We start from the raw sequence: 21,562 nt of genomic DNA on the forward strand, positions 1-21,562 counted from the left end.
TAATGGAGTAAAAAGGACACTTTGTGCTTCTAAATTGTTTGGAATAGAATTTTAAAGTGGCAGACAATGGAAGTAGGAGTAATTAAAAGATGTACTGAAGTATTTGAGTAAATTTACTGAAATACTTTCGACCACTGCATGTTACTTGATGCTTCAGCATTCTATACCAACGGATCATTCATTTATTGGTATGAATACGTTCAGCGCACTTAGTAATGCTGTGCACAGCCGCTCTTGTTGAGACTCAAGGTTGTTGTGTGCTTTGTTCACAGCGGAGCAGCTCTGACTACTCGGGAGGAGGCACTTGAATTTTAGCTGCGTGGAAAAATAAATTGCTCAACACTCACAGTCTTCAAACTGTCTCTGTCTTATTATGACCTCACCATATTTTATCAGAGAAATGTCAGCAGAGGGCTTTCCAAATGCTGACTCACAAACACACACGCGCGTTCGGGGTGTCTTCCGCTCACTTCCTGCCTCTGTCTGTGTTTTCTCAGACCTGCTGGTGGACATGCTGGGAGTCATGGCCAGTTACAGCATCACAGTCAAGGAGCTGAAGCTGCTCTTCAGTATGCTGAGGGGAGACAACGGCATCTGGGTGAGTTGGTGGTGACTTCACCAAATCTCTGCGCGAAGGGATCAGACTTCTGCGTTGTGTGCGTGCACAGTTATGTTTTTGCTTTAAAAAAAAACACACTCAGACACACACATCTGTCGGTGCTTTGCAGGTACTGGGTGTTAGAAGCGATTAGCAAAGACATCTTTGTTATTGTATATCATTTTATATCTTAAATTCCTCTTTTTTCATATTGTGAGCATGTCTGACATCAGAGCCTTTATATAGGCAAGTCATTAAAAATCACTTATGCAGCACTCCATTGGAAACGGCAGAAGGAGCTTCAATCCAATCCCCACTGTTATGCGCAGACGGCAGCAGACTAACAAATACATTAGAGAATCTCCGGTCTGTTTTGACAGGAGCTGGTATTCATGATTGGATTCAGTCATTTTCTCTACAAAGACATGGACATATTTTGCTGTTAAGTCACATTTCGATTAATTTTGCGAAAAACACCTTAATTGATCATCATTGTGTCATTATAAAAGCGTATATGTTTGGACATTTATTTAAAGTGAAAAGCTCCGCAGGATTTCACATTGACTGTTTGCTGATTAAAAAAAGAGATATTTGACTGTTTCTGACAAGCCAGTATTCAACAATTAATGGTGGTGGAAGTTTAATTTATTTGATGCGAGATTAATTATATAGCATGGGTTTGTTTGTGTGTCATTAGTCTGGATGTTGCTTAATGGGATGATTGTGCTAATAGACTAGAATAACAGAGGATGTGTGTGTGTAATGTATGTTTGGATTGATTTGTGAGTGTGTGTCAAGACAAGGGCAATTTAGTTCACATTCAGTGCTTTGTTCTCTTCTAATTGACTTTATTAATGTAACAGAGGATTGATTGTGTTGCTGTTGCTGAGTAATAAAAGCACGGTGGAAAAAAAAAACGCAGTGACAGCCCAATCAGGTGTGGGTGTTCGCATTCGGTATACATATAACCACTATTTTCTGTTACTGAGCTCTGCTGCGCTAAATGCTTTGCTCAAGGACTCATTTTTTTCCGTCTTTTATTCCATCCTGTCAGACTGTCTCACCACGTCTCCTCATCTCTAACTTTCTCCAGCAGTCAGCCAAACAAGCTTTTGTTATCATGAGCTGCCAAAAAGGGATTTTCTCTGCTTTTGGTTATTGTCAAGTGACGGGAAAAGAGTTAAGATTATTAAGTTAACTTTGACATGAAGTTCTATTGCACATGACTGCTTCAGGCTTTTATAGTGAGAATTCATCTGCTCTTTTTGTGGAATTTTGCCACCAGTGTACTTCCTCTCCGCACTTGCTGATTCATGCTTACTCTTAGTGTTACAATGCGCATTTCTGTTAATGAGATTAATTCAGGAGCTGAGACTTTCCAGGCGCTTAGTAAAACCTCAGCTTACGTTGCTTCTTGTTATGTCACCTTAGCTGCTCCCTTTAGTTTGCTGATTTGCCCCGCTTCCGCTCATTTGGTGTAGTTGACTCCAAGTGGATGCTTTAGAACTGCTTTGCAGATTAAGGACGGTTTTATGAGGCTAAACCTTCCCCTCTGACATCCCTGCTCGCTGTGGGGTTGGCGAATGTGCGATTCCTTGGTGTCCGCCAGCTTGTTCAATATACCTCCTCGTCAATCTCCCCCTCCCCTCCGTCATCAGCAACCTCTGGTCACTGATCAGCGGTTCACAGCAAGACCATCATCTATTCCTCCAGCCCTCACTCACTACGTCCCCGTGCCCAATAACTATTGCCAACCCATCCACCTTGCTGCTATTTCCCTCATCTTTTCCAATTTCTCCTTTCCCAACAGCCCTCTCCAGAGACAGATCGATTAAAGGGTTGCCATGGTATTGATGGGCTGTTGTCGCGGGGGGTAGGGGGTGGGGGGCGCCGGTGATTGAAGAGTTATTGATCCAGTGGGGTTGTGGTAGAGATGTGATGTCACACCGTGTATCTCCCCTGTGAATCTGTTAGGTAGCATCTGCCATGTAATAATGACGATCACTCACTCTCTCCTCTCCTCTCCTCTCCTCTCCTCTCCTCTCCTCTCCTCTCCTCTCCTCTCCTCTCCTCTCCTCTCCTCTCCTCTCCTCTCCTCTCCTCTCCTCTCCTCTCCTCTCCTCTCCTCTCCTCTCCTCTCCTCTTTCTCCTTCTCCTCCAGCCGAGACATGCTATCAAGCTCTTGTCGGTCTTGAATCAGATGCCTCAGAGACACGGTCCTGACACCTTCTTCAACTTTCCAGGCCGCAGTGCAGCGGTGAGACTGACCACTTACACACAATATAATAAATAGTCAAATTTACTCTCTGCGCTCCCAAATTGCTAAAGAGCCTGTCGTGCCATTCTGGTTCGCAATTCATCAGCGCATCTTAATTGGCACTTTGCTCCACTAGTGCGAGGAGTTGAATGGTGAAAAAGGAAGTAATGACTAACTGAGTGACATATTGATTGCTGTAAACATTTGCAAGAGCTGCTCTGATGTGTGTGTGTCCCACTCCAGGCTATAGCTTTGCCACCGATTGCCAAATGGCCGTACCAGAACGGATTTACCATCAACACTTGGTTCAGACAGGATCCTCTCAACAACATCAATGTGGATAAAGACAAACCGTACCTCTATTGGTAAGTAGAGGATCATTCATCTGGGCTGTTGCATAATGAAAATAAAATCCCCATAATGGCACACTGAGACGGAAAAAAACCCATCGTAAAGTCCTTGTTCTGAACTTAAATGAAAATCCATTCTTCCACACATAGGAGTGTCTGAGTGTTCCTATTAGCCACGAATCTTTCGTTTCTTTGCCAATTTTGTTGACCCAATGACTTCACATCGATGTTTTTGCGAGTGCAGTCACAGACGAGCTCGATTGAAGAAAAAGAATCAAAACATCAGTGGTATACATCAGGTTTTTGTGTCAGTCATTCAGGATCACAGTGGAAGGGTGTCTTTGTAGACTCAGTCATCTGGACAGGAAAAATAGTCTAAAAGATGCAGAAATACTTTGGCTTCTCTATCATCAGTGCTTAATTCTGCACCGCTTTATGGAATTTTACTCTTTGCGTAAGAAGTGCAATTAACTGTTGTTGTACAAACTTGCCTCTGCTCTCGCTATTGATCCAAGCAAAGAAAAGCACACGGCTGAATAAAGCGAGTTCGGCCCGGCTCCTTCTAGATGTCAAAATGTATTGTGGTTGGAGTAAGAGCAAGCTAACTGAAGTGAACACAGATGGCGTGGTTTGAAGGAGAGTGTGCTGCACTTAATCCCAGCATGAGAAAGCACTTAATACACTGCAGACTTTTCCTCAGTTCTAATCATTTCCTACGTTTGCTATCAAACCCTGTGCAGGGTATGTGAAGACATACTTGCGTGAATGTAGCCAGAGTTTTACTTGGTGCTTCTTGAAAGGTTGAGGGGACTGGCAAGAATAGGAGACTGGTTTCTGTTTAGGCACTTGTTATTTTCCCTCACATATCAGAAAGTAAAAACTAGAGCTAAAGCAAAGGTGAAATAATGCGCAAAAAAGCTTGGTATTGTTTAATATGTCAGGTTTTTTTTATTCATCTAATAACGGTTGCTAGAGTCTGAAAAGGGCTTGTTTTGTGTGTAGACCCCCTCTGGTGAAAAGTGTTTATCCTTGTGGAAATTGTGTTTTTTTGTGTGCTGGAAGACGCATCATGAGTGAAATAAACAGTCAGGGCCAAGGGTGAACATTTTACCTTGAAGCTGCAGAAATACAGATGACTTTCATGCATGACAAATGTAACAAACAAATGCCATCAACCTGCAGTGAAGCTTTCATTATTAATCTTTTGAATCGATTTCCTGTTCCAACACAAATGGGAGAAGTTATCTAATTTTACAATGTGCCGTTACGTAGCGTAGAGTAGTTTTACGGTGTTTCAGTGGAGTTGTAAGTAGGCTAGTGTGCTCAAGCTGCAGTGATTGGGGAGTGATGTGTGGAGAAAGAGGCAGGAATTCATATATGTGCATTTTCTGAAGTAAAAGCAACACTGCAGAGTTACATCTAAGCTATTTTAGGGCAGGAAGATAGCTTACTGGAAAAAACTTTTAAATATGATTTTATAAGATAGAACAATTTAACAGAGATGAGTAGTAAGAGGTTTATCAATCACTGGAGATGTACTTTAAGCAACAAGCCAAAACCCAAATGTATTCATTGTAGATAATATATTGAAGCGAAGCAGCAAGTCCTTACATTTGAGATGCTCTACCACAGAATGTGTGGCAGTTTTGTTTGATAAATGAGAAAAACAATTTAGTTTCAGTTCTTTAGTACTACCAAAATTCTGAAGTTTATCCATCTTGGCAGTGTTGCTGTGTTTCAGCTTATTTCATACCAGCTCGCCAAAGATGTCTTTTGGCCACAGACACAGAGATGATCAACAGCAAAATGTGCATCTCTGCAAGTATTAATTCCTCCTTCTGAGTCCTGCAAAAGATGTGTTTAAAACTTTACTTCAAGCACTTTCGCTATTATTTTTCTTCAGAATTTGCCAAATGAAGCACTGCAGATGATAAACACTTAACTCATCAGACTGAATGACATGGACAGGAAGTTAATAGATAAACCGATAATGAATTGGAACATAACTTTAAATGTCAAGCCTCTCCATTAAGACTCTGCTGCTGGTGGATGCCTCCGTGCATCTCTGGACCTTGCCGGCCTCGCCGTTTCTGTTGTAAGAGCAAGCCGTTAGCCCACTATGAAGCTTCATTAACTTTGACCTTTTATTTAATTGAACTCCTTTACTCCACTGCTCACCTTCTTCCTCCATGTCTTCACTCTGTGGCGCTAACTAGCGGCATCCTCCCTTCACCTCTCCCTCCTCGCAGAGCCAAGCTGTGATTCATTACCGACAGAAAGGTTTTGCTCAAGAATCAGGCAGCAGAGTTGTCTACAGGAAGGATGACATACATCCGTTTATTCTACAGATACCATCGGCAGAGATGAGCTCTAATCATGAAAAGTGTTAGGACGTAAGCCTGTTTCCTTAGTAACCGTTTGTCAGGTTGTCATGGTAAGTGAGGTGCGAGAGGGAGGGGGGTCGTCCTCCTCTCCTCTGGCCCAGGTCTTATCAATCCTCCCCAGATGCAGCTGCTACTCCAGCGGCCTGTCTGATACTGGCCTCCGCAGATGCATGAAGGCCACGATAACACGCTATATGCACTCCTAATGTTTACCGGGGATTCACTTGAGAGGGATTTATATCTGCTTTCTGGCTCTGCTGTGTATGTGATCCTTCTGGGCCTATTTAGAAGTGAAATGTGTCTTGTTGTTTCATGAATAAGCTCAGCTGTGAGACGGGGTTTTACATGGGGGTTACGTGTGTGGGAAGAGAAATATTATGTGGGGAAAAATGGAGGGAAGGGGATTAGTAGTGTTTCTCACAAACCTGTGATCTGGGACCCCTGGTGCTGCCGCAAAGGAAACACTCTGAAATCCTGCTTTTTTGTGGCTCGTACTGGCTTAAATCATGTGATATTGTAGGTGTGAAAGGTACCCTGCTTATATTTTGGTAGACTGGATTTCTTTTGGTGCAGTTTCATCTGTAATAAATAGTTTTCTTCTTTTTTTGTTTACAGCTTCTGGTTTGATTGGAACTTCGAAGTCAACGTGTAATTTAGTCACACAGAAACTTCAACGCTCCACCACTTATATGCACCAAAATTTGTGTTAATCCAGAGCCAACAGAAGCAGTTATTTTGAAATGCAGATCTTGAATTGTTACCAAATGAAATGACTGTAATTCTCTCTGATTGTCTGCAGTTTTCGCACCAGTAAAGGAATAGGCTATTCTGCCTCACTTCGTGGGAAACTGTCTCATCGTTACATCGTTGAAGTCAAAAGGAAAAGGCTTTCAGCACTGTGTGAAATATGATTTCCAGCCCCGCAAGGTAAGAAAACACACGCACAGTTTGGAAATCCCTGTGCCACTTGTTAGATGAGAAAGAGCATCAGGATTGTGTTGCTGCCTTCTATCTCTCCCTGCACTCGCCGGAATGTTGATGAGTCTCGATAAGGTCTTGTCAATTAAGACCTGCATGCTCCCCCTCTACCGCACCGTCAGCACTATGCTACTGTCCGGATACACACATCCCTGCCTGCACACATAAACAAACACACATCCACTTGATGAGATGGCCTTCCGCGGTATTGCTGACCCAGTAGAATCCCTGCGCTGCCTAACACAGTTCCCAGTGGTTCCATTTGATCAATTTTTTTAGTCACCATGTCTCACAGCATTTTGTGTACCGTGTGCATGTGTTAATGTGCGTGGACATGTGTGTGAGAGAGTGCGGATGCTTGCATACACGTGCGGTGTTGAACACTCTCCGCTGAATTTCCGTCTTTCCTCAGGGGAACCCGTGAGTTTATCACCGGAGAAGATGCTTTTTAATCAAAGACACGCGCATACACATGCATACTGTTATTGCTGTACAGTATTACGATGAGCAAAGGGAGGGAAACACACTGTAATCATCTCTGTTAGCTCATCTGCTTATAGAGTTACAATCTTAGCTTGTTAGAGGGATGTTCTCAGGTCTTAGAGGACACGAATTTTAAGTAAATGCATCTTGACATACAGCAAAAAGCTATAAATGAATCACTGCACAGCAGAGGTTTGTATCAATATTCCCCAATAGTTTACTGCTTATTAAATAAGAAAGTGCAAAGGTACAAACAGCACATTTTGTTCACTGCAGGCTTCAAGAGGTTTGCTTTTACTGTAGTTGAGTCAATATGATGCATTTGGCCTCCAACCGAGCCAATGTACAAAATAATGTACAAAAATATCTGGTACTTTGAGGGAGGCAAGGCATCATCTATCAAACAGCGATCAAACAGAGCATTTAAAAATAAAAAAGGAAGTAAAATCAATTAAAATAAAGCTCTGTTCACATGAAAAAGAAAATATTAAAGGTCTTAATCAACATGAAACACAGTTCTGAAGAGAAACTCCCACTTGAACTGTTCAAATGCAAGAGCCTAAAGGAAAACAAACAAATGTTCTTCTTTTCTCTGTCATTGTTGCGTGTGAGATTTTTGTTAAAATTTATCATCCTGTTTCTTTCTGAATTCCTGAATGGTTGTGGTATTTTTCAGTGGTACATGATCAGCATCGTCCACATCTACAACCGCTGGAGGAACTCCGAGATCCGTTGCTACGTCAACGGTCAGCTGGTCTCCTACGGCGACATGGCCTGGCATGTCAACACCAATGACGTAAGAGCACTGATGCTGGCTTGTTATGAATAATGAGTTTATTTTGACTGCTTGTGGTTAAACGGGTTTGGCTCTTAATTCTTATATTTGAATTATGATTGTTCAGAGAAAAATTCTCTGCTTCCAGATAAGTGATTGTGTAGCAGTCTCAGAAATCCACTAATAGTCTGGCTCTGCTTCACGCTTTCCTCCCATTGTGATACTGGCAAACATTTGAGGTTTGCCCTCTGCATTTGTCAGCTGGGCCAGAGTTGCCCTTGGGCCCCTATCCAGCACAGTTCACCCAAACTCCAACTCCCAACTTTTTCATTTAGCACAGGACAGGTATCCTGACCTCTCAGTGGCAGCACGGCCCTCATTACCCGGGGTTGTTCTCGGTATGAAATTCCTTGGCCTTTACGTAAAATGTTCTACAATTCGTGCTCCTCGGAAAGACTTGGAAGAAGCAAAAGATCAGGTCTCGGAATGTGTTGATGCTATCGGGGTTTGTTTTGTCCTGGAGGCTGAAGATAAAACGTGTGTCATCATTTTGAAAAAGCAGAAGAGTAAAGATCTCATTGAGATAAAGGGTATCGGAGGGATGCAGTTGATGAAAGGCGAGTGGATGGAAAAAATGTAATAGCAGGTGATAGCAAAGTTGGAGTGGAGTGATTAGAAACCAGCAGGTATCAAGAGTTCATCAGTTTTTCTCCGTCCTCTGTGTTCATTTCTGTGATGAACTTATGATCAGAGATGAAAAATGGGCAATAATTAACTCCTGAGGTGCCTTACAATGCAAGGATCAACACATTTCACCATCTGAAACCATGTTAGCACCATGAGTTCCACATTCCCCCTTGCAAGACAAAGCCAGAATGTTTAAAATGATGGCTACTATTTTCTTGCACCTTTTTTTCCAGAGCTATGATAAGTGTTTCCTGGGATCGTCAGAGACAGCAGATGCTAACCGGGTGTTTTGTGGTCAGCTGGGAGCTATTTATGTTTTCAGCGAAGCTCTCAACCCAGCTCAGATCTTTGCCATTCACCAACTTGGTCCTGGATACAAGGTAAGGCGGCACCCACATACTACCTTACCTCCCACTACATTGTGCATTCTCTGCATCTTTTACAGCTCTTCGGAGTCCTGTAGTTTTTGGCAGGTATAGACATCCTGGGACCCTGATGATTTCCTTGTCATTGTTGCTCAATGCTGTCTCTCCCCGTTCACATTGGCAGCTATCAGTTGTTGATCATTCCAGCTTTGTCAGATTCAATGTAGCTCTTACATTGGTGCCTGAGTTTGTTGTCATTTAGTGTTTATACTGTGGATTCTCTGGAGCACAAGGTACCTGTTTTATGTCTCAAAGCATCAGTGTACTTGTTTTTTTTTTTTTTGCGTGGGCAATGGCAGTGGTTCCTTTTTCGATCTATCCTGACAACCTATATGAACTCAAGTGTTTCTTTAGCTACACCACTATGTTCCAGATGTGTTCGTTTCAATGGGCATGATTTACCACTGTAATGTATGTGACGATGGATATTTTTACAAGTCTGTTTTCAAGTTTCAAGTGAATTGTCAGTGTAGAGATTTGTTGGGGAACGATAAAAGGCTTTCAGCCATTTATCCATTACCTTTTAGCTATTTCAGTTGTTTAACCACTGTTAGCCGACTATTAGAACCATTTCCATTATATTCTGCTTAATATTTCAACTACTTACATACGCTTTACCTTTATATACATATTGAGGCATGTAGTATAGGTTTAATAAGTTATTTTTTGCTATCCATTTTGCATGTTATCCATTGATTTTCAAAATAACTTTTCAATTCGTAGCTATTTCAATATTTCTACATACAACCTAAGAACATCAAGCAGTTTCGGGACATTTTGTGCTCACATTTTTACTCGCAGTGGGTTCTTTTTCACCGCAATTCAAAGTCTTGCACATCTATGAAAACGGCACAGCAATGGCTAGAAGTAGAGAGAACTTGAAAATATCTTTCATGCAGAATGGCAAAGCTGTAGTTCCACAAATCATACAAAAAGTAAAAGTAGATTTTGTCTGATTATTCACTTAACAAAAAAAATGTGAAACCTAGACTCAACATGTACGTACAACATTTTTTTTAAGTGCTTCCAGTGTTACCAAGACTGTAAAAAAGGTTAGCTGTAAATGCTATTGATGTTTTGCTGTTCATCTACATTTTTTTATTCATCTCCATACTTCTTTGTGCTCTGTGTAAAACTTCAGCCCAGCTCCACTGAAAGTCCTACAATTTTTGCTGCTGAGTCATTCGTGGCTTCATGGCTGTGCTGAGGAGTGTTGAATTGTTCGTTTTCTGCAGAATATGGTTAGACCAAGCAATTTATTTTATCAAAGTATTTGAATGCGATGTGTAGAATAAAATAATTTTAATGTATCATCTCAGTTGTAATCTTGTGTTTGGATACATTTCCAATTAAACAGAGAAGTGGTTCATTGAATGCCGGAAAGCTAAAAAAATCTGTCAATTCGTCCATCTAATTGTTTTTTTTTTTTCAGTGAGCTATGGTGTAGTAATATTTGTTCTTTTATAGATAACATGCCTTTCAGCTGGCAGTTGGTTTTGGGTTCAGTAAGTTAATATTGACTTCTCTGCTCTCTTGGTGTTAATATGAGCTACTTCTTTAAAGATTAATTGATGAAACAGCTTAACAACAGGTGGTATTTTATGTCTAGACCCCTTTGTTTAACAAGAACACATGCTCAAATTCAGTTTAGATAAGGCAAATGCAATGAAAATGTAAACCATACCATAGCTCTCATAACCTTGAAGCAACAGGTTTTTACTCTCCAAAGACCAGCTTTTGACAGTGGAGCTGTCTTCAGTGAGGTAATCTAATCGGTGCAGGAGTTTTTCAGTTTGATTTGTTATGTTCCTGTCAGTCACGACATCACCGCCATCGGTTTGAGAAGGGGCTGGAATTCAAAATCGCAACAGTATATCATAATGTGGTGCAGCTGAAAGACACTGAGTGAGAGGCTGATCTGCAGTCTTCTTCAGAGACCTTAGAGCTGCGTAGATTTAAAGCCCATTTTAAAGTCCCTTTTTGGGAAAATGACACTCATTCTCGTGAGGTTACAGAAATGCATCCTTGCAAATGAAGGGTAAGTTCATATAGATGGAAAAAGATTAAGTTGAAGAGGGCACGGCAACAGAAGTTACAAAGATGTTGCAACATGGCAAAATCCAAGAATGGATTTTGCCTTTAAACCCCAAGTCTAGACACAGCACTTTGTGTTCTTTTGGTGATAAAAATTATTGAAATGAGGCTTCACAATGTTGAATGTCGAGCTCTGATAGCTTCAGAAATCACCATCTCTGCCTTTTGGCCTGGCTGTCGGTGACAGATGAGATGCCGCAGTACCTTGCCAGCTGTCTGCTTCTTGTTTTGGCAGACTTTCGCACCTCGGGCCACTTACAGCTTGTTTATGAAAGTGTCCAAGGCTGTCAAGACTTCAGCACCATGAGATTGCACGAATTTGAGGCTGCTGATGTGCAAACAGCTGCTGGTATTTCAGAAGCTCCTTCGGAAGAGCAAATCCTCAAACAGAAACGTGTTTTATCTGCCAAGGCTTCGCAATTGATGGAGAAACATGCTAATGACATGCAAAGCACACATTTAAACCACATGACGTGTAGAGCCTCGTCTCACATTGTAGCACTGATCACACACGTTGAGTCTTGCATCTTTCTCTCATAATAGTGCGCTTCTCCTAAACAGTCTCCCTCACGAATTATAACAGAAGGCTTTTTATAGACTAGACCTTTCATACGTTCCTCCTAATAATCACATACTTGGCGTTTTGCTGTTTCTCTGCCATGAATACTGATTTCTCTCTCTGTCACAGCCCACAGTTTCCCGAGGCTGATCAGTCAGATGATTGCCTCTCTGCACGGCGGAGAATGGGCTTTTCAGATGCCCAGAAGAGACCATTAAATGGCTCAGTTGTTTCAAAGCCTCAGGCCTCGGTGCTTGTATTGTAATGATGAGTGCGTGGGCTTTTTTTTCGGACGGCTAGAGGAGGACGCTAGTGCGACTCCGTTTGTGTCACGCAGCTTCCTGCCTTAATGTGAATGTAGGCCAGTTCTTGTTCTCGCCGCTTCACGCAGATGAAGCCGTGTGCCTATGACAAGCTGCTCCTTGGGTATTTCCTAATCGGCGTCGAGGAAGACTGTATCAATGTATACTGTGCAGTCTGTAGAGTATGCAGCCTGTTGGTCTGTGCCACTGTCACTGTGCGGTAATGAGGAGCGAAACGCAGACAGACGCTCTGCTTGCTCTGCTAAAGAAGCCTTCAGCACAGTGAGGGTGCTCGTGGTCTTCTTGTTGGAAGCGACTTATGATGGCCGACACACTGTGTGTACTGATTGTCTGTGTGCGTGCACAGTTCAGCGCTTCCATGCTCACCTAATGACAAGAAGAAGATGGAACATCTTGTTTTTTTTTTTGTCAACGTGGCCTCTGGTGAAAAGAAAACTTAAAGTGTTAGTTTATCGTTGTGTTTGTGTGTCTTGTGCGTGTGCGTCCTGTCGCTCACATGTTGCTGAGTGTGTTGCTGGTCTTCATCAGGGGTCCAGATGTCCTCATTTCCGAGCGCTGCCAACAATCTGGACACAGCGTAATTAATGAACCGTGTGAGTCTATCTGAACACCTGTATTGTATGCCTGTGTTTGTTTTCGTGTGCACACACCTCTTGTGCGTATTTGTGACAGTGAAAATCTTTTTGTGTTGTGTGTTTATAATACTGAACTTGTAGAAAATTGTATTTCCTAAAAACAGAAATGTGTTTGGCTCAATAACATATCTTTCTAGAGCTGGCAATACATGTATAGTGTTTTTTAACCTAACATTAATTATTAAATTTTGATTTTCTTTGGTATATTTCAAGTTTTTCAGGTGATTTACGGTCCTACATTTATACTTATGATAGTACTTACTAGTTTTGTGAGCTGAATTATTTCCAAAATAAGTTTTGCAGCATTCCTGCCACATGCTGGACTTCTCATTTTTGGAGGGTTGGCCTTCATTCAGCAAACTGTCTAGAGATGCAGGGCTGAGCTGAATGGATTAGATGTGTGTGCCGTTATCACTGCAGGCCAGTGTCGTATCTGCAGCTGTCAGGTGTGAGAAAGGCGAGAGTTGTCGCTTTCGTTCCTCTGTGTGCGAGGGACACACATGCCTGTAAGCGTTGCTCTGTAAAGCTTTACATATGTAAAATTTTGCACTTTTCTGCACTCTTGCATGTTTCTCCTGCTACCTGTCGAATCCCTCCGTGCATCCCTTAATGCTTTAAAGAGTCAGCAAAGCTCTTTTGCACTCTGAGCTACCTGCCCCTGAACTCTGTTTTGCCCAGCAACATAAATACAGGCTCACATTTGCAGAGCCACATCGGTATATGTGCGCAACTACCCACACATCATAAGTGCAGCACAATAAATGGGCTTATAGTGCAGAAAATGTGCATTTTATTAAGTGTATTAATTTCATATTCAGGCAGTTCTGTATTTTTGTGCCCTCTAACCTTCAAAATAAAGTGAAGAGCGATTTATTTGTGTTTGTGATTGATTATGCCTGCACAAACCTGCAGTCTTCTGGGTTGCTTCTAATGGATATGTTTTTAACATAGCTGTTTAATGGGGAAGCTTTTTATCACCGGGTCATTAGCCCTTGTATTTCACTACAGTAATATGTTCTGAAGTCAGAAAACATGAACACAGGCATGCTGTAATTGTCATTAATTATTCTTGTGAATAATGTTTTGCTGTGTGCGTAGGTGTGTTCAGAAAGTGGATTTAGCTGCAAATTAGTGGTTGCCTTTATAGGTTTACAGCATTTACGTACGTTTTTTTGTGATTTCGATAATTGTAATGCGTAGAGAAAATGGTGAAAATCGCTGAAGTTGTGCTAAGCTGTTAGATGGAGTTAAGGATGTTAGATTTTGTACTGCATGGTTCAAACTGCTCAGGGCGCATGTTTTACTATAGACCTCAGATGAAAGGTTTAGAGCAAGATGAGCCTGGAGGCCTGTGAGCGGCCCGAAGCTTTCCTGTGCAGTCAGGCTGAGCAAGGCACCTGGGGACTGAGCCGCTTGAAGGGGAGAGCGGCCCCCGCCTGAAGCCGCTGCAAAGGTTGGCAGAGCAACTCGCTGGCCTTTCATCTGTAGGACTTCGTATGTGTAGCAGCACTGCTGCAGGATACACAGACCCACAGACCTGTGCAGACAGACAGATATAGACATAAAGGCACAGGCACACGAAGTACAGACCACAGTTGCTACAGTTTGTGCATCGACAAAAGGCACATATTCACGTTTTCCACTTTCTTCTGTTCTTGTTTAAACATGCCTTACAATTTCCTTATATATTGTATGCCAAAGATTTGCAGAAGAGCTCATTTCCTCTCAAGAATAGAATTAACATGGTGAAGATGTGTTAGATTTCAGCTGGATAAAGACTTAACAGCTCATGGAAAAGGTTATATTTTTGCAATATGTCGAAACTGAAAAAGACGAATGTGTGTATTTTCTTTTTTTTTCTTTGGGAGACTACGAAGAGAAAGAGATAAATTTGGATCTCCGAGTGCTTCTCTCCCACACATCCGCTCCCCCTCTCCATCTCTTATTCTGGGCTAATTGAATTAGTGCCCGGGTTAGCACTGTGTTCATTAAGCTAATGCTGTGTTGTTTACACACGACTCATGCTGCAATTAGGTAGACTCCATTTTAGGTGTTGTGACTTGTGCACACAGAGACGCTGCCCTTGTCTGTGGACAAGTCGTTTTGTCCCTCTGACTCAAAGTTTCTCCCCTCACGCAACCTCTGACACCTTCTGTCTTCTCTGTCGCTGCAGAGCACTTTCAAGTTTAAGTCGGAGAGTGACATCCACCTGGCTGAGCACCACAAGCAGGTGTTGTACGATGGCAAGCTGGCCAGCTCCATCTCCTTCACCTACAACGCCAAGGCGACCGATGCCCAGCTCTGCCTGGAGTCATCGCCCAGGGAAAACCCGTCCATCTTCGTCCACTCACCGCACGCACTCATGCTACAGGTGGGTTTGATTCCTCTGAGTGAGTGTTCATCTCTTGCCTGGCTGTAGACCTCTAAATCACCGCCCACATCTCTTCATTTGTTCAGCCATATGGATGATTGAAGTGAAATGGAATAACAGTTCAGTTTGATTTTCTTGCTAATTTGTCACAGGCTGAGTCACACCTGCCTCATTTACATTTGTGAGAAATCTGTAGTATCCACCTTGTGTGGACTGCTCCATGTACAGGGTTTACCACAGATTTTCATTGTAGATATTATGAAATAAAAAAAATACAAAATCCACCTCATGAAATGCAGTTGCTGCTGTCCCCTGCAGTCGGTGTCACTGTCACTGTCATGTAGCTCAAAGTTTCAGATTCTTCCTCTAAATCTCAGCTGTTAGTTCAGCCCTTTGCCACATTACGCTTGTAGTTGTATTCAAGCAAATATGCTTCCGATTGGCCTTCATTCGAGGTTGGTTGGGCTCTGCTTCGCTAATGATGGTTCGTTTTTTGTATCACATCTGATTTCTAAGAATTTCCTAATTTGCTCAGCGTGTGAAAACTGCACCAGCAATTCAAGCAGCAAATGCTGTAATTTACAATAATGAAGGCGACAAGTGAGTCATATTTTCATTTTCGTTATATATGACTTTCATCTGGCAGAGGTTGTGTAGTCAGCTTTATCCTGAGTTAATTTCAGTGAGTTGAAGCGGCTTACACAGGCATATAGGTGCCATTTACGGTTCAATGGAAATTTCCAGATTTGCTGTAATTGTGATTATTTCAAAATTATTGCACTTAGTGTTTTTTTTCTCTCTGGCAACAAAAATATTTTCAGCAGTTTTCCCCAAAAATGTATTAAACGTCAAATAATAGATAAGATAATGGACACCAAACAACAGTGTGTACTTGACGGTTCAGTTCTGTTGCAGTTCAGGAAGAAACTGCAGGTTTTAAGCTTCAACTAAAATGTGAAATTGAGGTAATGATATATTGGAAATGAGATAATCATCTGTGGTAAATTTCTATAAAAGCTGTTTATCTTTTAATAGCTGTGCATGCTTCTACCCTTTTGTACATACAAAATAATACTCTGTCAGCACTAATCGTCAATTTCCAACCCCCAGGACGTGAAGGCCATCGTTACCCACTCCATCCACAGTGCCATCCACTCTATAGGAGGCATCCAGGTCCTGTTCCCTCTCTTCGCTCAGCTGGACTACAAACAGCTCAATGACAGCAGTGTGGACACCACAGTCTGGTGAGTGGCCTACAAAGATACATGGAACTCAAAGAGCAGTGATATACTCTGTACAAAGGCTTTCTAGCTCAGGAAGCATCCCAAAATGCAGGTTTTGACTAATGAGCAACACCTACTGCAGCTGAACCTGAGAGCGACCCAGAAACGAACCAGGGAAAAGGAGAGGAAGTTAAAAAAGAGAGTTTAAGTGCAATTACATGAAGATTAATGTTCTATGTTATGTGGGAGAATTATCTTTCACACAAAAGACTAACCTTAGACACTTGTGCTGTAGGCTACAAAGTAACTGATTACAGAGAGCATGGGCTTTAAGTGTGAAAGGAAGAAGAGGAAGGTGGTTTTCCTCGAAGCGATGAGGGGTTTTTAAAGAGTCAGAGTGTCTGTGTTCCTCTCCCTCAAAGATCTCCCTGATACCACTCCATCAAACGAGCCCTAATGCTCTTACATATCAGGCGGCATCTGCACATCATGTTAGCAGCCAGCCGTCACATCATTTATCAAATATAATCAGGGAGATAACAGTAAGAAATTAAAAAACTGAACTCCTTATGGAAACTGAATGAAGGAGAAGGTGAAGCGAACGTGTCGCAGGTTTTCTTGAACCTCTGTTTGTGTGCTGCGGTTTTAAAATCCATCCAGGATTTTTCCACAGCATTTCTGAGACGTGTGCGTTCGATGTGTATGTTGCAGTGCGACCCTGCTGGCATTCCTGGTGGAGCTGTTGAAAAGCTCAGTGGCCATGCAGGAGCAAATGCTGGGTGGGAAGGGCTTTCTGGTGATTGGATACCTGCTGGAGAAGGTCAGTGCAAAAGTCCCTGCAGTGGAGAGTCTGTGTTTTGTGTTATATTTATTTGGTATATTTAGTTTTTCAAGGCTTTAAAGGTGTTTGGCTTTATAACGCTTATGTAACTATATACCTTCTTTATATTGTATAGTTCAGTTGCCCTTACACTCATGCTTAAAAACTAATGGTGTGGAAGTCAACAGCATTTTGTCATTTGCGGTGCTACTAAATAGTATTGCATTACACTGGCAGCTATGTAATACAGTTCACCAACATCACAGATCTCACCCTCTGAAGTTATCACGCAGTTCAATGGCCCTTTCCCGAGCACAGATGCAGCAAAACCAAATGTTAAAGGTTCTTCATGAAGGCAGGATTTATTTACCTGTTTGAGTATTTGACTTTTAGAAGTGAATATAAAGATTTTCAGATGCATTAGGTTTCTTTTTTGGGTTAGGTTTTGTACTTTCAGTGGGAAATATCAGACAGATTTGCAAAAAGAAAAGCGCTGTGGAATACAGGAGACAGAGTTCACATGAACATTTTCTAGCATTACACTTGTGGTGTAAAAGAGTCACTCAACATCTCTTTCAACTCCTAACGCAGACACCTAATATGATGCAATAAATAGCATAACGCAGCAGGTGACTGACTGCATCCAAGGTTACACTGGCTGTATTGAAAGTTAACAGCATCTCCTGACAAAGCAGCAGTAATAAAACCTATGCAATTTGAATTTAGCTGTTATGAAAATTGCACTTCTTAGACAGTACAGCAGTGCAGGACACAGTTTTCTGTGGTGTTTCATGGGCACACATGGCAGCTATGTATCTGCTGTACTCCGTTGCTAAAGTCTTGCTCCATTTTCACCCACTGAATCCCCTGAAGGACATGTTATTTGTAAAAACATTTATCAGAGCCAGAAACTGAAAAAGAACAAGGTCAGGTCATCAACTTGTGTCAGCTTCTGTCACGTATTGTTGTGTCAGAAAACTTCACCTAATATAAGCTTAAGATTGTGATATTTCATCAAAATCAATTTGTTATTCTACATGTCTTATTTTGGAAAAAATAAATAAAAAATTAAGCGCTTGCACTAACCAGATCCCGTAAAAAAGAAAAAATTCTGCACTCCTTGGCACAACTATGAAACAATTCGTGACTCAGGTGCAGCCAACAGTCACATGGAAAAAATTCAGGGATCAAAGCAAATTAAAACTGTAAGTACTAAAATATCTGTAGTATACAGAGTCACATTTTTCCAGTATTGGTAACACTGCTCTTGATATGAAGTGTTTTATCATGCATAATACTGTATACCTGAATTTTGTATACCTGTGAAAAAGTGGGGAAAAGGTGTGACGGGAGCAAAAAAAAAAACACTTAGAAACTGGTTAAGGGCTCAGAAGATTAAAGCACTCCAGGAAGATGTTATGTCTATTTTTAGTCAGAACCTATTGTGAAGATATTTTTGAGATATTAAAACTCAAATAAGTCAGTTTTTAAAAAATCAGCTTTGTATGACTATTCAGCGGCGTTAAATTCCAACTAACATTTGCGCCTCTCTGTCCAGTCATCACGAGTCCACATCACCAGAGCGGTACTTGAACAGTTCCTGTCCTTCGCCAAGTATCTGGATGGTTTACCTCATGGAGCGCCTCTCCTCAAACAGCTCTGTGACCATGTCCTCTTCAACGCTGCCATCTGGATACACACCCCCGCCAAGGTCTGTTTATTTTTGTGCGTCTCCTGAAATTGTGTGCGCGTGTAGATGTGTGACCTTGCTGCAAATAAAAAAAAAAAGAAAAACGAAAATGAAGGTCTGAATAATACGACTAATGAGGTGACAGACAGAGAGGACTCATTTTCTGATTGTAGCGTTCACAAGGTTTTGGCTGAATGCAAGGAAAATTGAGACGAGCATAAAAAACGAAGAGGGAGGAGACATGTTAGTGGCCTTTACAATAATATAATAAGGAAGATTGGAGGACATGAATGGAGGAACTGGCACGTTACGCAGGAAAAGGACGGAACAAGCGAGTGAGAGGAAACAAAGAGAAAAAGTGACATTTGAAAAGACCTCAGGACAACAGAGAGATGCGTAGCTCCTCTTCCCACTCTGAACTAGATGTGAGTGTTGCTGGCATCCCCGCAGGGCCAGTCAGCTCTTGCCTCCATGATTTTCAGAACTTTCTAACTCCCCGTCTTCTCCCCTCTGACCCTGAGAAGCGTCTGGCTCCCGAGCACAGCGGCGTCGCTCTTCGGGGCGTGCCGGAGCAAAAGCGGTGGAGCGAGCAGTTGATCGGGAGAATAAGGAGTTTGTGAAAAGCCAGTATCCAACACTGCATGAATATCAATCTCAGCTGTCAGCACAAACAAGTCCAAAGTGACGACGTGATTGTTTATTGGGCTTTTACCTTCAATCGAGTGCCAATACGGAAAATTACAGTGACTAGCCAGTAAACATTAACACTATTCAGCAGGGTTATAATGAGAACAAAGCAGGAATAATAAATGTACTAAGCAGCAACATGCAGAAAATCTTTTAATCCTTTAATCTTGCTTTCCCTGTACCATTCAGTCTCCCATTGAGCTTTGTTATTTTCTATTTCTCAGTGTTATCATTACCTTCATTATTAGCAAGAATAGCCTTGGTCATAGAAATTAGGAATTAATGAAACAGTTGAAGAAATCATATGTGAACTGCATCTCTCCTAATGTCTCCCCCTGCCCGCATTGAAAGTACAGAGTCTATTTTTTTCGACCAAGCATTCCTGGTGAATATAATCCTTTCAGAGATGTTTGTTTTGTTTTTTTCCCTTTCCTTTTCAAAGCCATTGTTGCAGCACCGCAACATCATGCTATGATCGAGGAGTTTCTGACTTTTGTTCGGCTAAACTGGCTGTAAATTGCATCAGATAAACAGCTCAGCGCGTGAAACCTAATGTAATGAAGGCCGTTTAAGTCAGCCAAGCACGCTTTCCTTTCTAGATGAGCTGTGATGTGGTATGGTCAGGCCGCTAATTTCATCCACTTAAACAGAGCTACCTCGTTAAGGCTGGTCCTTAGCGTCGTGGTCACTGTAATGAGCTCAGAGATTTGTGAGCGTACAGCAGACTCGTATCAGACGATGGAGAGGATTGGTTGGAGGAATATTAAGAGAGGGAAAAAGGGAGCAGAAGGAGAGAAGGAGCAAATGAGCAATCCTAAATGTCAGCACTGGTGAGAAGCTCCTCAGATGAGCCTCGACAGCTTCAGGCACAGAACAACATCAAAAATAAGACAAAACAGAAAACACTGGAGGGAAGTTTCCTCTCATTTCCCCTGCGGGTGTCTTTTCACTGTTAAACTGCCTTTTGTTTGCACGTTTTAACACACACTGATGATTTGTTCCTCCCCAGACAATTTATATTTGTCTGTCAACTTTTGTATGTGTGAATGTATCTGTGTGGACACTATAAACGGACTGTGTGTGCCTACAGGTCCAGCTGTCCCTCTACACTTACCTGTCATCGGAGTTCATCGGCACTGCCACCATCTACACCACCATTCGCCGCGTTGGCACTGTCCTGCAGCTGATGCACACACTAAAGTACTACTACTGGGCCATCAATCCTCTGGAGTGCAGTGGGATCACCCCCAAAGGTCTCGGTATGTTCACACCGGCACGCAATTTGCACATATGAAAGCATGAACACTAACTGTGAAGGAGTGAAGGAGACATGAAGAGTCCCTTTGGCACTCCTGATGACCGCCACTAGTGAATTGAAGACACCACCCTGACCTCTTATTTATAGTCGCATATACGACTTTCTATCGCAGTGTTTGGTTCTTTGGTCTCAGATTCTTTTGTTTTTGGTTCACGCCATAATTTTTCTCATGCTCTTAACTTTTGCTTTCTCTGCTCATCTTAACCTTGTGAACCTCAAAACCAGCGAGCAGGTTTGAAAGGCATGTTATTTAAAAAAAAATCACCAAAATTATACCATCAAAGAAAGAAACTGTAAAAACAGGAAAATATATATGTTATTTCTTCTATATTACACTGCATTGCATGTCTCATGTTTCAAAAACACCAAAAATGTATCTTTTGCGCTAACCAGATTTGGTTAAAAAAAAAAAAAAAAAAATTCTACCTTCTTCAGCTCTTCTCTATGTACTTACATAGAGCAGGCTATAGAGAAAGGTAGAAACAAAGTAAAAATGTATGCTGTAAAATATCAACAGTGAGTGGAGCCACCATATTTTCTTACTGTTGTTGAGGCCTGTGTGCACAAAAACATTGGCTCAAAGTTGTTGGTTTTTTTTCCAATTTTTGCAAAATAAATTATTCAAATTCTTGATGGTTTGTGGCATTTACACACATGGACAAAATTGTTGGTACCCCTCAGTTAAAGAAGGAAAAACCCACAATTCTCACTGAAATCACTTGAAACTCACAAAAGTAACAATAAATAAAAATTTATTGAAAATTAAATAATCAAAAACAGCCATTACTTTTGAATTGTTGATTAACATAATTATTTAAAAAAAACAAACTAATGAAACAGGCCTGGACAAAAATGATGGTACCTCTATAAAAGATTGAAAACTATTTGACCAGAGTGACATGATT

The 21,562-nt window shown here is 41.6% G+C and overlaps 1 protein-coding gene across 1 annotated transcript in view; it reads left to right on the plus strand.

The window, feature by feature from the left end:
- nbeaa (neurobeachin a) overlaps window positions 1-21,562 on the plus strand; it is a 94,921-nt gene that overhangs the window by 31,535 nt on the left and 41,824 nt on the right. Inside the window, 12 exon segments of the mRNA XM_051937218.1 lie at window positions 498-598; window positions 2,760-2,855; window positions 3,099-3,220; window positions 6,389-6,422; window positions 6,424-6,516; window positions 7,727-7,846; window positions 8,746-8,892; window positions 14,722-14,919; window positions 16,030-16,163; window positions 16,854-16,962; window positions 18,521-18,673; window positions 20,430-20,598. Coding sequence (XP_051793178.1) covers window positions 498-598; window positions 2,760-2,855; window positions 3,099-3,220; window positions 6,389-6,422; window positions 6,424-6,516; window positions 7,727-7,846; window positions 8,746-8,892; window positions 14,722-14,919; window positions 16,030-16,163; window positions 16,854-16,962; window positions 18,521-18,673; window positions 20,430-20,598 — 1,476 coding nt within the window.

This window comes from Acanthochromis polyacanthus, chromosome 17, assembly GCF_021347895.1.
Source record: "Acanthochromis polyacanthus isolate Apoly-LR-REF ecotype Palm Island chromosome 17, KAUST_Apoly_ChrSc, whole genome shotgun sequence".
Taxonomy (NCBI): Eukaryota; Metazoa; Chordata; class Actinopteri; family Pomacentridae; genus Acanthochromis; species Acanthochromis polyacanthus.